The sequence below is a fragment of the Pan troglodytes genome, chromosome X (genome assembly GCF_028858775.2).
Source record: "Pan troglodytes isolate AG18354 chromosome X, NHGRI_mPanTro3-v2.0_pri, whole genome shotgun sequence".
In the NCBI taxonomy this organism is placed as follows: Eukaryota; Metazoa; Chordata; class Mammalia; order Primates; family Hominidae; genus Pan; species Pan troglodytes.
Window position 1 is genome coordinate 15975263 of NC_072421.2, and position 16950 is coordinate 15992212.

Below are 16950 nucleotides of genomic sequence, written 5' to 3' on the forward strand. Positions count from 1 at the left end.
AGACCATCCTGGCTAACACAGTGAAACCCTGTCTCTACTAAAAATACAAAAAATTAGCCCGGCATGGTGGCACGTGCCTATAATTCCAGCTACTCGAGAGGCTGAGGCAGGAGAATCGCTTGAACCCGGGAGGCAGAGGTTGCAGCGAGCTGAGATTGCATCACTACACTCCAGCCTGGGTGACAGAGCGAGACTCCGTCTCAAATAAATAAATAAATAAATAAAACTTCACAGTGCCCAGGACACCTGAGACATTCTTGGTGCTTGTGCTCTTTGAAAGAGCTGAGCAACCTAAAGAATAAGACTTATGTCCAACAATTCAGTCTCCTTTATTATACCATCAGATAAAGTGATGTTTTACAAGGAAAATGGAAATATTTTAAAACTCGAGGAGCCCAGCACATCTAAAGGATTTCCGTTTTATGAACTTACGAAAAAGCTGGACAGTCGGAAAAGTCTTACTTGCTTCAAACAAGTCAGACTGTTTTCTCCTGTTACCTATGCTTACAGTCAGATTCCCATTTACCTACAATCTGGCCTTGAGATCCAATATCAAGGCTGGTGGCAGTAAAATGGAGCCAAACACTGTGATTTCTCCCATGTAAATTCGGAATTTGAAAAGTTAGAAAAGTGCTGGCTGCCAGACAAGGTGACTTCCCACTCACCTCCAGCTCAGTGTTCAACATTTTTAAATATCAGCCCCCACCCTTGCCAGGCCACCAACGCCAGCCAGGAGCCTTTGAAGACACTTTCCCCGTATGCAATTTGAATGTATAACGTATTTTAAACTACATACCATATGTACTGTATGTACGTCTGTGCGTGATGTATCAAAAGGGTAAAACTTTTTCATCCCTCCACGAACCAATTTTCTCCTGCTGAGGGCGATATCACCCCTGTTGAAAATGCATGTCCTAAACAACAGCTACAAAAACTCAAACTCACATTTAATTGTCTTTTCAAGGCCAGAAGTTCCTAAATCAATAATGATTTAGCACCACTTCAGTCAAAACAATTACATCCGAATCATTTTCAAAATAGAAGCTTAAAATATACATAATCCATGAAATGCATAAAATTGGGCTAAGTATTGTTCCAGCAGTCAGCAACATTCTGGTTAATTTTTTGCATTACTCTCTGTTCGTTAAGCTCTATTTGATGCTTGCTCATAGAACCAAAGATTTGATTAGTGTTGAATTTTACACCTTTCAAGAAGCGAAAAAACCAAACACTCTCTGAGAAAACATTTTTCTGGATGGCAGCAATTGGTAATTTGCAAAAGCAGATAGAAAATGTTCATAGAAAGCACTGCAATTTTCAATTTACCAAACGAATAAACTAACCTCTGCTGCTCACAAAGACCTGAAAATAAATGGCCCACAAAGTTATCAGTCATAAAAACAAATCGGTGTTTCATTAAAAAACCACTGTGCCATCTGCATATGCAACCGAGGAGAAACTTCTCCATCCAAAAAGATTCCAGACTGCTCATGTTCTACCATAACTTCAAAAAACAACCAACCCCCACCCCAGCATTTTCAAATACTCATGGCCAGAAGTTTAATAAGACTAAGAAACAGAACGGTCACCAAGAAATGCAGGATATATCCTGTCCAGTCCACTACTAGGATGGTTCTGCATTTTTATATTGTTTCAAAAATAGTGAGGGCAAAGAAAGTCCTCTGTATGAGCCAATAAAAAGAACTTCATCACATTACAAATTGAGCTCACCTACCTTCACTGGTCCATGTTCATTACTGGAGCCCTGCACCAGCTGGACGTACAACATCATGAAAATATTCACCACTACCCACTCTCTGTACATTTTGAATATTTCAATATCCACTGATTACTAAGCAGTTGACATCAGGCAGCTAGAGAAAATTGTTTCAAAAGGCATTCTCCAGAAGGAAAGTTTGAAACCTCAAAACTTCACACAGAAAACCAAATAATCAGTTCTGATCAAAATCCAATGAAATTATTTCAATTAGGCAAGGTACGCTTTTTTTGCACAATCTTAGGGGTGGGGAGAGAGAGATGAAAAAAATCAAAATGTTCTCATGCTCCAAAAATAATCAGAAGGTGGACATGTCTTCCACCTGAAATTAGAAAGCACTCTAAATTTACTTCATGTCCAGAAAATTAAAAAAATCTCTCCAACATATGCCGCAGGTTCTAGTTGCTTTGTAAGGAGGTGGTGTGGCCACCAATGCTTACAGCTACAGAAAGCTGGAACCCAACTCTGGATTGAAACTTTTTTGCACAACCTTCATGGAAGCTTGCAGAAGCATGTGTCTTAAATCTGACACAGATTTTGGCAGAAAATGCAGAGAAGTCTTGGCTGTAATCCTGTTGCGTCCCTACCAATAGCAGGGCAGTTTTAAGAACTGACTCAAATGTTCAGGGCTGCCGTTATTTTAAAGCAGATAACCTGTAACATGAAACCCCAGCACATAGCTTTGACCTTTCTATCTCAGTGGGATTGCTTAAGAAGGGACCTCAGATGCTCATGCATCTGCTGCCAATGACACACAGAAAGCAATCAAATATGATTTTTAAAACCTGCACATGCACAAAAATAATAAAAACATCCATCCATACATGCAAAAAAAGGCAAACATACATACACAAAACGACTTTTTAAACAGAAGCTTAGTAACTTAGGTATCTCAAATGAAAAACACTGATTTTTAAAGAAACAATGATTAGGTTTATTTGCATGTGCCAGGAAATATCCTACATTTATTGTTACAAAAACCATGTTATCACGTTAGTGTGGAATTCTTTAGAAGCACCGGCTAAATAAGCTTTATAAATGGAATGCCTTCAATGGCTCAATCTCAGAAATGGCAAAATTCTAGGACACATCGAGACCTGCTCTTCTGCTTTCCACTAGTTCCCAATCTTTGATTTCCAGGTTTTGGCCCTTTCAAACCCATTTTTTGCGTTTCTGAAATCAAGAATAGCTTGAGAAATCTCTTCATTGGTGTTCATCACAAATGGACCTAAGGCAGAAAGAGACATTCAGAAAGTTCTGGGTGGCAATATTTTCCTCTACCACTAGAAATGATATATATTTCTGTAGTTCTTAATTTAAAACAAAATCCAAGCACAACCGAAGAGTAAAAGTTTATTTTCACAGTGTTCAATCCCCAAGGACTGTAAGATGAGTTTCTTGACTAGGATTCTATATGATTATTGATTATAAAGATGAAACTTCAGATAAATGCAATGGCATCTCACCCATTCAGTATAGGTTTCTCACCAGCAACGGTGATCTTTTTTATTAAAAAGAGTCTTAGATTTGGTTCTATTACAACCATTTTTGTAGTTATTTTTATAACATTAGCTGATGTCAAGAATTGAACCCATCTGATACAAAGAACTGACAAATCTTATCATAGCTTTGGTGTCTAAGCAGCATATAAGGCTGTATACTTATTTGAGGATTCTAAGTCATTTTTTGAAAATCAGCAGCATCTATTGACAATAAACAGAAGATTATAAAAATTTCAAGTCGAAGAGCATCATTTTTTAAAAGTTTTCTAGGGGTTGGCAAATGTTTGCTAGGAAGGGCTAGATAGTATGTATTTTAGATTTTGTGGGTCAAACAGTGTCTGTCTCAACTACTCAACTCTTTCATCAAAGTGCAAAAGCAGCCATAGATAATGCAAAAGTGAATAGGTATGGCTGTGTCCCAATAAAACTTCATTTACAAAAACATGCAGTGGGCAGATGTAGCCCATCGACCATAGTTTGCTGACCCTTTTGTCTAATTGCTGGGTCTGAACTCGGATTTTGCTAAAAATGTACAAGAAGTCCTCCCCTAATCTACCAGGAGGCAATGTGTGTTTCTTCCCCTTTCTTCATATATTGTAGGGGCAGAGAGGCACTGGGCTGTCTCACCCCCATGATCTGCTAGATGAACAAGGCCAGCTTTTATATGGCATTGACAGTGTCTTTAGAGCAGTTGACAGACTTGTTCACTCAGTGTATGTCCTCATCCAGCCTGCAGAAGTTCCTGACATTCCTTTTATGGAACTGCCTGCTCTAAGGGGCTTTCTCTGGGAGATTCTGATTAATATATAACTGTATTGCTTAGAGAAAATAACATATTCAAACTTCTTAACCATTGTTATCATATCAACATGGATTTGGTGATCACTATAATTTAAATCTTCAGAAGGAAGACACAGGATAATATGTCTTGATGATGCTGAAATCTTTGGAGAGGATGTGGGGAATAGAATACAAGTAGAAAGAAAACACCCAGGCATCTAAATCCATTCATTCAATTACCTATCTATTACGTACTGAATGCCCATTAAATGACAGACATTGTGCTAGAAGCTAGAGACATAAAGATGAAAGACAAATAAATGGCAGACTCCCTCTCCTCAAGGATTCAAATCTATCACACAGATATGAAAAGAAATCATTACAAAACTGTTTGAAATATGGAAGGATAAAAGTGTAAAAACTATAAAATCAACACAGAAAGGGGGAGGAGGAGAAATCCAGGAAAGGATTCACAGAGGGAGTGATGTTTGAGCAGTCACACACGGAGGAAAGGCATGTCCAGGCTTAGTATGCTGGAGGAATACTGGAGGGGATAGTGGTACAGTGGTGGAAGGAGGGATCAAAGGGGGAAAGAATGGCGATCTGAAATATAGGAAGAAACCAGACCCTTCTGGGCTTTGGATGCAATCTACAGGAAGAAGTTTGGACCTACTTTTGCAGGTGATTATGAATCACTGTAAGGTTAAGTAGGGAGTAATATAATATGATTTATAATTTTTAAAGAAGACTTTGGCATCGAGGTAGAAGAGCAGGTATCTAATTTGGGAGGCTGAGTCAATGGTGGAATTGTTAAGGGTATTTGAGATACAGGACGTGGGAGGCTTTGGATGGAGCAAGGTGTTCGGTTCTGGATATTTTTTGTTTTGTTTTTCTTTTCTTTTCTTTTCTTTTTTTTTTTTTTTTTTTTGAGACCGAGTCTTGCTCTGTCGCCCAGGCTGGAGTGCAGTGGTGAGTGGTGCGATCTTGGCTCACTGCAACCTCCGCCTCCCGGGTTCAAGTAATTCTCACACCTCAGCCTCCCCAGTAGCTGGGATTACAGGCACGTGCCACCATGCCCGGCTAAATTTTTGTATTTTTAGTAGAGATGGGGTTTCACCATGTTGGCCAGGCTGGTCTCAAACTCCTGACCTCAAGTGATCTGCCAGCCTCGACCTCCCATAGTGCTGGGATTACAGGCGTGAGCCACCGCGCCCGGCCCAGTTCTGAGTATTTTAACATAGAAGTACTAGAGACAATAAAGTGGTTTCCCAAGCAGAGGTTTTTGGTACATTGTTGAAACTATGGATCTGGAGCTCATGAGAGAAATTTCATCTGGAAATGGAAGTTTCGACTATATCAGGTAGGAAAGAAAAAGAGAGTTAACATATGCAGAATAAACAATAAACCCAAGAGGTACCCTGGGGAAGACAACTTTTTAAAGGACACGCAGGGGAAAGGGAAATGCAACTTGGAAGATGGGAGCAGGTACTGAGTCAAGGACCAAATTCTTGTGCCTCATAATTTTGCTATGGTTGGGACTTGTGGAGCAGTACTCCCATCCCCCAACTATTTTCTGTAAGAATGGTGTGCTTCTAGGCTTCCATTTTGACACTTTCTGGGGTAGTCTGCCATGTTTCTCAATTTATAACGTGCACATGAATCAGCTGGGAATCTTATTAAAATGCAGATTCTGATTCAGGAGGTCTGGAGTGAGGCCTGAGATTCTGCATTTCTAACTATCTCCCAAGTGATGCTGATACTGCTGGTCCATGGACCACACTTTAGGAAACAAGTATAACCTCTGTTATACAGGGAAGCATTGGAAGCTTAGAGTCCCCTAAAGCTAACTGATGAAGCTTATCTCCTCAAATCTTCAAGGAGAAAACTGAATCCAGAAAGCATGTTTTTAAATTGATCAACTACAAGGGTTGTGAACAAGAAAATTATTTGATAGTTATCTATAATTCTCTTTCAAATTATAGCTTTCATCACTTCTCTAATTAAGCCTCTGAAGCCCCCCTCTTGTATAAAATGGTGTGTCTAACCTCTTGTTATGTAGAACTTTGGTAGAGTGGAGCGAACATAAGACATGGGGTCAGGAGACTACGGTTCGAGTCCCAGCTCCACTGCTGACAATCACTTTCCATTAGAGAAGCTACAGGGCAGAGCAATGGACGACCAGCATGGTAAGAGGCAGAAGGGCAGGGTGTTTGGAAAACAGACAGCCTGAGTGTGAATCCAGCTATGTAACCTTGAGTAAGCCAATGAACCTTTGACCTTCTGCTTCTTCATCTGTAAAATGGGCATGAGAATACCAACCTCATAGGGTTGTTTTGAAGGTTAAACGGATTAACATTAGGAAAGTGCTTTAACCAATGTCTAGGAAATAGTAAATTCTATGCAAGTATCTGTTAAGTAAATAAATAAAATATCTGGATTTTATTTTCCTCATCTATAAAAGAGGCATGACTACATCATGGCTAAGGTTATTTTCTATCCTAACATTCTATGATTTCCTGTGCTTAATCTGTGGATGAATAATTAAGGACACACGATGATAAGAGGAGAAAGGGTCTTAGGTAATTCATGAGATCTGTGCAAGTTCCCAATCAAGAGATGGTTGTGGCTGTCTTTAAACACACATAAGTAAAAGAAAAACTTAAATGTCTGAGTTTTTAAAAGTTAAAAAATAAAAACAAAATGCTTTGCTTCTCAGTAACTGAACTTTCAAGGGACATATTTATTTTGTCTGATTACTCTGAGTTTGTATGTGCAGGCATACCTAGTGTCCCTGTGTTCCAAGCCACTGGGAGAGGATCCACACGACCCCAGTGTAGGGTGGCTTTGAGCAGTCCCACTCCTTTGATCTGTCACCTAATTCAGTTAGACTCTTGCTTTTCATTATTGGTACAGAGGAGATTGCCTAAAATAAGACTTCCATCTCACACGTTTTTCCCACCTAAATGTTAGTTACTAGGAATAAAGATTATGACCCTACTCAGTTTGTCTGAAGGCTTTTTCCAGAAAAACAAACTATAATATTGCAGTGCTTTTCAGTTGAGAGAAAAGGAAACAAGAACCACAAACCTTTGGAATGGAAATCGGATGTGTACAAAATGGCTGTCAAATGCTACAGGCAAGGCAGGGTACAATTTAATGTTCCCCCTGAAGTAGTTAGTAGAACAAAAAAGACTATTTTTAAAGCAATCCGTGTTCTTTAAATTCATGAGCAGCTGGGGTTTATCTGCAATCATTGTGTGTACCTGGGAATTCATGCAAGGCAGGGAAATGCAATGGGATTTTAATGCATGTTGAATTTAATAATTGGTGAAGTGGACATATGTTTTGTAAGCATTTATCTAAATAATAAAATGGGTTTTAATTGCTTTTAGATGTTCCTCATTTAATCAAACAACAATGATATGAAGAAGTCAAAACCCAAAGAGTTGAAGTAATCGTTATGGGTACTTAAGCCAGGATTTTCTGCCTCTAAGTATAGTACTATTTCGGCTATATCAGTTACCTCTACTCATTTTTTTAAATAAACAAAAAATAACAACTATTTTCTTAAAAATACTATTCCTAAGAGTTTCATATTTTTTACTAAAAATGCAATAGACTACAGGACAGTATTGAAATCACCTTTATTTTTGATAAAGATAAAAAGGATGTTAAAGTTCCCAATAGACTGTAGACTCTTTTTTCAAGTTAAAATTCCCTATGACATAATACAAAAATACTATTTTTGTTCTTCCCACAGTTCCAAACTCAATATCCTATACATAATAGGTATCTAAGAAATGTTTCTTTAAAAAAAAAGGGATGAATAAACGTCACATATATATTTCCCTCTGATGTCAGAAAAATTAAACAATCCTCAGATTTATAGATGGAGAGACAGGACAAAAAAAACCAGCTATTCTTCCCAACAATAGTATACATGTATACTGTTTTCAAAGAAAAGGAAAATCAGCCAAGAAAATCATTGTCATTTTGGTCTTACCATGTTGGACAACTGGTTCTCTTAATGGCTCCCCAGCAATTAAGACAAAGTGGCTTCTCTTGGGATCCTAAAGTTAACAAAGAAAAAATCAAACAATAAACAGGCTTATTTTCGAAGATCAAATTGTGAACAATTTGAAATTGACATGCTAGCCAAATAGGCGATGTTCCTAATTCTGAATATAATTTTCAAAAATATTTTCTGTGCAACACTCAATATAGGCATGTTTATTTCTTATGTTGTTTAGTAGCAAGTAGAACTCAAGAATAAGTCCAGGCCACCAAAATATTAACATTCTCAAATTTAAGAAGGAGAACTTAAATTAAGATTTCTTTAACTGGAAATATCTTCATGACAAACCATGTGATTAAATGGCTTATCATGGGATTTATGATTTCTCAGTTACCATATAATTTTTAAAAGGGAAGATTAGTTATGCAAATCCAAAATAAGATTTTATTACTTTTGAAAATTATTACTAATAATGTAAAATATGCCCCGGAAATATTGCACTAAATGGAACCTTATAAAAACAGAGCATCCAAGGGACATCTGCCCAAGCAAATTTCCCTCCAAAAGGGTCCTATTACGTTAAAGTCTCTAAAAGTTTTTGCTTAGAATTAAGGATTCAATTTTTTTCCTGAAACTGGAAAAAATATTAACCATAATATCCAGTGCTAGTATGGATACAGGGAAAAATACACTTTCATATATCGTTTGGGAGATTTTCAATTGGTGCAGTAATCCTTCCAGAGAGCAATTTGACAATATGACTCAAAACCCCCAATATTGCTAATGTCCTCCGATCCAGTAATGACAGTTTTAGCAATATAGTGTAAGGGAATTTCACTGTCGTAGCACTATTTATCACAGCAGAAATTGAAAACATTTCTCCAAAAGTGAGGGGTTGGTTAAATAATTATATGTTTATAAGAAAAACTATCAAGTGGCTATTAAAATTCATTTTCTCAACAAATATTTAAGTGTGTAATAAAATGTTCATAATGTCTTGTAAGTTTTGTAAATATCACAAAATGGTATGTATATACTATGGATTAAAAATACCAAAATATTAGCATTTATTATTTCTGAATAATGAGAATTAAAGCAAATTTTATTTTCTTCTTTATGCTTTTCTGTATTATTTTCAAATTGCTACAAAAATTCGCTAATTTTAAAAGTTAAAAGGAAACATAAAATATATATTTTCTAAAGTTTGTGTTTGGGGAATTGTTTTGTAATCAAATGCATTTCTGGTTTAACAATCATTAGATCATTTCATTATATAAAACTAAGTATTTTAAGCAATTCACATGTTATAATTGTAAGAGTCCTATCTATCAAAATCATATGTATATCATACATATATACACTTTTCAGTAATTTTATTTGTTAGAAATGGGTGTTTGATTTGAAATTAAGGAGAACTGTAGTTCCATCAGAAGTGAATTACATATGTACTTAGATACACTTCTATGTGGTGTTTTGTGCCCTGGTAACTTAGTTAAGTTGAGACAATGTGGCAGTTAGTTGTAACAGGTAGTCAGAGGTGCTGCTAGACTTTAGCTTGTCCTCATCCTCCTGCATGCCATGTCCAGCTCTTCTTCCTGACTGCTAATTCTGCTAAGAACGGCCGCAGCTCCATCCCTAGACACTAAGCTGCAGAACTACAGACTTCTCCACTAGACTTCTTTTGTGGCCTCATTTTAGTGCCTGAATATGCTTGGCATTCCAGATTAACTGGTTGGTGACTTCTCTGATTCCCCAGCTTCTGCTTTCCTATCTTCATTTCCACAGCTCCTCCCATAAGCAAATGCTCCCTCTCTGGGAAGCTGTCTTGTGACTGCCCTCTCGCGAGGAATCCCAAACTAGCCAAATGGAGGGGCCACCTAGAGCAGAACTGAGGCATCTCTAAACAACAGCCCCAGCAGAGCCCAGCTCCCAGCCTGCCAGCCACATGAGTGACCCCAGAGAAACCGGCATTAGAACTCCCCACCACATGGAGAAATAATAAATGATTGTTATTTTAAGCCACTAAATTTTAGCGTGGTTACTCACTAATAGATAACTGAACATTATATATCTCTTTTCAGGCTACTTTTAGGTATATCTTATTTAGAATAAAACAATAAACAAAGCCAAAATGATTACGCACTTTAAAATGAAGCCTTCAAAATTTTTGAAACTTCACCCCAATTCTAATAATATAGCATATTTCTAAATATGTAAGTCAATATTATACTATATCATACTTCTATTAATGCAAAGCTCTTTAATTAGAAATTATTGTAATGTTACTAGTTCCAGAAGATTTATTACTGGATTCAATAAAATTAATAATTAATTCCTTAATCTTCCATGTATTTAATAAAAACTACCGTATTTCACATGACTGAAATTTGTTTCCCTTTCCTGCCTTCAACTTAAAAAATAAATGGGACTGTAGGGTAGAATGGTTTCTTCAAAAGTCTTGATTTACTCCCTACAATCTCAGGGCTGGGGTCATTTAATACATCCACTCAATTATGATGTTTTGATCACTTCTTTACATTTTAAAAAGTCTCTGTTTAACCATTGCAAGGCCTATATTTATTTATGTACCATCACTTTACTTATCCATAACCCAACTAGCTGTCAAAATATGCAAACATGAACCTAGATGACATTTTCTTTCCTTAACTTGCCTTCTTTGGTGAAATCTAATAATCTTTCCAGATATTCCAGAAAATACAGTGATGATGTAGCTGAAAGTCTCAGTTGCTGTTATCTTGAAAAGTCCTTGTCTATGATGACTTTGTCTATGGTGTCAAATGATGAAAATCATGCAAAAGCCAAGAGAATTAAATACCCATTTAAAACCCAAGTCCTTGCATGGTTCTAAATGCCTTTATGGGATTTGATTTTAAAAACCCATACAAAAGTAGCAGAGGTCCACTTACTACTTCACCCCAACTAACGTTCACCATCTTTTGGCACCATGTCTTTTGCTTTGGTGCACCTTTTCAGAGTTTCTGGTACAGAGTTAAGCTCTTCTGGGTTTACTTAATAATTTACTTTCTTAAGTTGCTCTTGTTATTCCATAAGTATTTTTGCCAAGATATGTCTCGAGTTCTGCTGATACCAACAATAAATGATCAAAGCCCAGATGAAAGTTTTATGGTTCACTTAATATGTTGATAACTTCTAAACTATGAGTAGCTACTCAGTTTGATCAACTATAAATATAAAACTCAAGATGGCAGTAGGACTCTGAGTATGAATCTAAGGCATGGGTCCCCAACCCCCAGGCCATGGACCAGTACCAATTGGTGGTCTGTTAGGAACTGGGCTGCACAACAGGTGAGTGGCAGGTGAGGTAGTGAAGCTTCATCTGTATGTACAGCCACTCCCCATTGCTCGAATTACCACCCCAGCTCTGCCTCCTGTCAGATCAGCGGTGGTGCTGGATTCTCATAGGAGCACAAATCCTGTTGTGAACTGCACATGTGAAGGACCTAGTTTGCAAACTCCTTATGATAATCTAATGCCTAATGATCTGTCACTGTCTCCCATCAACCCCGGATGGGACCATCTAGTTGCAGGAAAACAAATTCAGGGCTCCTACTGATTCTACATTATGGTGAGTTATAGAATTATTTCATTATATATTACAATGTAATAATAATAGAAATAAAGTACACAATAAAGGTAATGCGCTTGAAGCATCCCCAAACCATTCCCAGCCACCCCCATCTGAGGAAAAATTGTCTTCCAGGAAATTGGTCCCTGATGCCAAAAAGGTTGGGGACTGCTGATCGAAGGGCATGTTTTTGCATCAATAACATTGATTATAGTGATATATTACCTGAAAAAAATTACCAGAAAGAAACTGTGCTTTAGCATGACTTATTGCATGCATTTGTTCCTACCAGACTTCATTGTTTATACTTCTTGGGCCAATTAAAAGATCAAACAAGTAACTGTTATCAGCTTAAAAATGTAGTAGTTTATTTCATCATGAACTTTTACACTAAACAAGCAAAAAAGTTTTCTCTAGTTTTAACAGGATGTTTTGTTTTATTTCTGTCTTTCAATGTTTATTTTAATCAAATGCTATATATAGTCAAATGTTAATCTTTATTATATTAATGAGTTTTCCATGAATAGTGCCAGTTAAAAAGCACTGTTACAGTGAAGTATGGCTTTGATGACAGCCAGTGAGGTATTGATTGTCTTCCTTGGTCCACTACGGGTGAGTTTGCTAATCCATGAGGCTTAAGACCTTCTCAATAGTATACCACTATAAACATAAGCCTAAGGGTGAGATGGAGCCTTTCATATCAAACTCTAGTACTCCTGATCGTGGAGCCATCAGGGAAACCATCATCTTAAGAGAAAGTCCAGAGTACCATCAGTAGGTCAAAGCAGCACAGGAAGCCTTAGCCCTTGAAACAGAAGCTATTCTGGGATGACTGGTACCAGTCCAGGATTAAATGTCCAGAGTAGTCTGGAGTTGATTCCAATCTCTAAGAACTCTGAAAAAGTTCTAAGATGGAACAGGGAAACCTGGGGCAGAAAGAAGCTGTAGTCTTTTGCATCATCCCTTCCTTGTCCTCCTCTCCTGTCCTGGAGATTGGCCACTATAGGAGATACTGCCCATACTACTGGTCAACCAGTAGTCAAATGGGTGTGATAGTGGAGAACACAGAAAGGAAGAGTAGTAAAAGTGCAGGAAGAACAGAGCCAGAAAAAAAGCCAGGCAAAAAATCAGCTTCTCATTCTTGACCACAGTTTAGTGGAAATGGGATTGGCGTGGCACTGGGCAGTCACATCTTCCTTCTTTATCAAATCCTCAGGCTAATGCTAGGTTCAAGTGAGGATAACACTAGCTTGGAGCGTGAGTGAGTCAGGGTCTCTTGGAGCCTTCTTCTACCTGTAGAAACTGTTATGTGCCCTAAGCCTTCAGGTCTACTGTATAAATCCTTATTAGGTAACATGTATGTGGTATGACTATCAAATTAGATATTTGGATTCATAAACTTTCCAGTTACCATTATTGAGCATCTACAACGTAGTAAACCAAACCTTTTCTGTACAGGGCCAGAGAGTTTTAGGCTTTATTTGTCACAACTACTCAATTCCACTGTTATTGGATAAAAGAACCTATTGACAATATGGAAACGAATGGGTGTGGCTGTGGTCCAATAAAACTTTATGAAAAAGGTTTGGATTTGGCCTATTGGACATAATTTACTGACCCCTATGCTCAATCTGGACTAGACTTGTAATATATGTAATCTCAAATATTCTTTCTAACAATCACTTGCAGTTGGCAGTATTATTTTAATTTTGCAGACAAAGAAACTGAAGCTCAGAGGGCTTTACAAACGTGTCCAAAGTCACAACAGCTAACAAGCAGTAAAGCCAAGATTCAAACCTTCAGAATTTCTTTTCTGCTGTAATCTAAAGGGGACTTTCTACTATTGTGTGGATATAAGTGACACATGCTGCCTTTAAATGCTGATTTTTTAATATCAATTTTTTCATAGAAATCTTTCTAAGGTTTTGATGGCTCAGGCTATGCTTATACACAGCAACAATTACAGAATTGCACATAACAGAACGATGCCACTGGAGCCAGGAGTGCTGCTTGCCAGTGAATTGATGGTTTCAGCTGACTCTTTTCTATGTTGGCTGCACCTGTTCTTCTGACTCCCTTCATCACTTCTTTCTGGTGTTCTGTTTTAGCTTCCAACTCCTTATCTGCAATGTGCTCTCTGTGTGTTATAGGAAGAACTGAGGTTGCCAAGTTAAACCAGATAATGTTACAAACCATTCTGATATTAGTAGGTTCTGGCCTATGTGTAGCTTTCATGCCTCTTTCCTGTATTGGATTGAAAGATATAAAATAGACATTTTTGTCGGTCAAAAGTCGCAGTTTCATGTGGCTCAGTCTAATATTAAAGGGCACTGACCCTGACATATGCATTTTTCTAGTGCTCATGAGGTTTTTCTTCCGTTTACCTCACAGTTCATGGTGGTGCTGCAGATGATTAAAGCAGCAGTAGATTGCTGCCAGAAAAGTGGGCTAAGATCTAATAACTCCTCAAATCCACTGTGTTCTATAACAACAGGCAGGGTCAGAAGGCCAGAAGTCAGTCCGACTGCCTCGGCACTAGTCATCCACACACTAAAATAGTTCTCAAAGTTTGTTTTTTTCAGGAGCTTTTGCACAATTTTCTCCTCAATCCTCTTTATAAGAATGACATAAAGCAGTCAGATTGACTAAACAGACTCACAACATGGTGACTGAATTACTCAAGGGAATGAAATAGACATGAGAAAGAAACTTGGAAACTTGGGAATAAAAACCTCCCAAGACTCCTAAAATATCAGAAACTTTACTTAAAGAGCAGGGATTCATCACAAAAAGACTATGAAATGCATCCTATCTTCCTCTCAGTTCAAAGTGGGGATTCTTTTTTTTTTTTTTTTTTTTTTTGAGACGGAGTCTCACTGTGTTGCCCAGGCTGGAGTGCAGTGGCACAATCTCGGCTCACTGCAAGCTCCGCCTCCCGGGTTCACGCCATTCTTCTGCCTCAGCCTCCCGAGTAGCTGGGACCACAGGCGCCTGCCACCATGTCCGGCTAATTTTTTGTATTTTTAGTGGACACGGGGTTTCACCATGTTAGCCAGGATGGTCTCGATTTCCTGACATCGTGATCCGCCCGCCTCGGCCTCCCAAAGTGCTGCGATTACAGGCGTGAGCCACCACGCCCGGCCAAGGTGGGGATTCTTTTCAAAGGGCTCTATGTGAGTATGCATGTAGATTTATATTTCTACTTCTATAGGGCTGATCTATTTTCACTTATGCTAAAAACAAAATAAATCAATTGTATAAAGAAAGAAAATTAAGAGACAACAAAGATGTGTTGCTTCCAGATTCAAATTTCCAGGGGTAAACAATAGGGACTTTATATGATTTCTGAAGATAAAGAATCAATAAAGATAAAACTTTAAAATAAACCCATAGAAATAGCAGAAATTAATGAAAAGACATGATAAACTTCTGGTATAATTTCTTCTCCAAGGAAGAGAGAAAAACTTTCAGTTATCCACAACATTTAGGCATTTTCTTGGAAACCAGTAGAAAGTACATGTTAAGAAAGTTAAAGGAAAATAACATACTTACCTTGTTCTCCACCTGGACACTGTCACCTTCTCCAAGCACTGCTGTGTGATGAGGTTCTATTTTTTGTTGTGCATCATCGGGCCCTACAAAACCAATGACACACTAATTTAATACCCATTATAGTACATTTGTTATATGGTTACTTATTTGGTTAACTATATAGCACCACAACATTTATTTTAATTTGAGAAATAATGGACTTAGTAATTTCCTTGAATCTCTTGGTTAATTATATTTGCTATTATTAAAGCCTGAAACTAGTTTGTTTTCAATTTTGAAAAAGGACAAGGAGATGAATCCTGCGTTGTGTTTCCATTTACACTTTAATTGATAAGCAAAGTCCTTGGCATTATGTGCTCATGTTTCCTTAGGTAAATTATAAACTTTATAAGAATTAAAAATAGTTAGAAAAATTATCAAATGCCATAATTAATTCATTTCCACAAGTATTAATTGAGTACCTACAATTGCCTAGCACTATGGGACAATACAGAGACATGCAAAGTAGATTCCTTTCATAGAAATAATTCAAAATCCTGCTGGAGCAAACTAAATCTATACACACAAAATAATCAGAGAATAATTCAACTGAAAAATAAGTAAGTTGGACAGCTATTGAATAATAGCTATTGAACTCTGAATAAGACCCTTGGGTGGGGGTAGGGGGGAGGGATAGCATTAGGAGATATACCTAATGTAAATGATGAGTTAATCGGTGCAGCACACCAACATGGCACATGTATACCTATGTAACAAACCTGCATGTTGTGCACATGTACCCTAGAACTTGAAGTATTAAAAAAAGACCCTGTTCTAAATGTTGTGGGAATATTCAGGACAGATACATTTCCATCTCTTCTATACTGAGGTTTACAAATAAAATAATACAAATGAAAGTGTCTCTTAAAGGCAACGATAAATTCATAAGCAAAGTTCAATAAGAGAACAGGGGTGATGGGGGCTTGTGCAGGTCTAGGGACCACAGATATTTGTTGTGGAGGAGGTAAGACTTGAACAGAGCTCTGTAGGATTAGATAAACCACAAGAGGGAAATCTGGGGAAAAGGGCATTCTAGACAAGAGAAAAGATTGCAGTGAAAATTCTACCATTCTTGGAACAGTCTTTTGGGAAGAACGATGGAAATGTAAGCTGTCTTCAGATCAGGGAAAGCCTTTAAACCCATGTTTATCTGTATAAAATTGACAGCCCTTGAGGAGGGTGTGTGTGTGTGTGTGTGTGTGTGTATGTGTGTGTGTGTGTGAAATTACCAGATCTGTGTCTTGGAGAAATGACTCTGATGGCAGAATGTGGAGTGAATTGGAGGGGACAACACTGAAGTTAGGATGACCTGTTAGGAGTTTGCTGTAACAGTCTAAGTGAAAATGAATTACACTCTGAATTGAGAAAGTGGCAACAGAAAGATAGGGATGGATTTGACAGGTGGAGTTGAAAAAGAAATCTAAAGGATTTGGCAACAGTTGGAGAGAGAAAATTCTAACATGATTCTCACTAGGAGCAGAAGAATGTAGTGACTTGAAGATTGCAAGAGTGGTTCTGCAAGAGAAGGCTACAGACTGGAGAGGCCAAAGTGCACCACAGAAGGCTGTAGAGAGGGGGTGAGATTTGGATTAGGTCTTGCAGTTGGGAAAAACCCTGATATGTTAATGGGCAGGAGAGAGAAGGTTTCAAATTGAATGAGCAGCCCATAAAATGTCTT

At 37.8% G+C, this 16950-nt stretch overlaps 2 protein-coding genes across 6 annotated transcripts in view; both read right to left on the reverse strand.

Annotated features, from left to right (window-relative positions):
- The window catches only part of VEGFD (vascular endothelial growth factor D), a 38759-nt gene extending 36461 nt beyond the window's left edge, over positions 1 to 2298 (reverse strand). The window contains exon 1 of the mRNA XM_520946.6: positions 1736 to 2298. Coding sequence (XP_520946.2) covers positions 1736 to 1825 — 90 coding nt within the window. The 5' untranslated portion in view covers positions 1826 to 2298. The remainder of the gene's footprint in view (positions 1 to 1735) is intronic.
- A 389-nt stretch (positions 2299 to 2687) lies between these two features.
- The window catches only part of PIR (pirin), a 109293-nt gene continuing 95030 nt past the window's right edge, over positions 2688 to 16950 (reverse strand). For all 5 annotated transcript variants that reach the window (XM_016943453.3, XM_016943450.3, XM_063804490.1 and 2 more), the window contains 3 exons: positions 15234 to 15316; positions 8063 to 8129; positions 2688 to 3005 (listed from right to left, as the gene is read on the reverse strand). In XM_016943453.3, the coding sequence (XP_016798942.2) occupies positions 2893 to 3005; positions 8063 to 8129; positions 15234 to 15316 (263 nt within the window). In that variant the 3' untranslated portion in view covers positions 2688 to 2892. The remainder of the gene's footprint in view (positions 3006 to 8062; positions 8130 to 15233; positions 15317 to 16950) is intronic.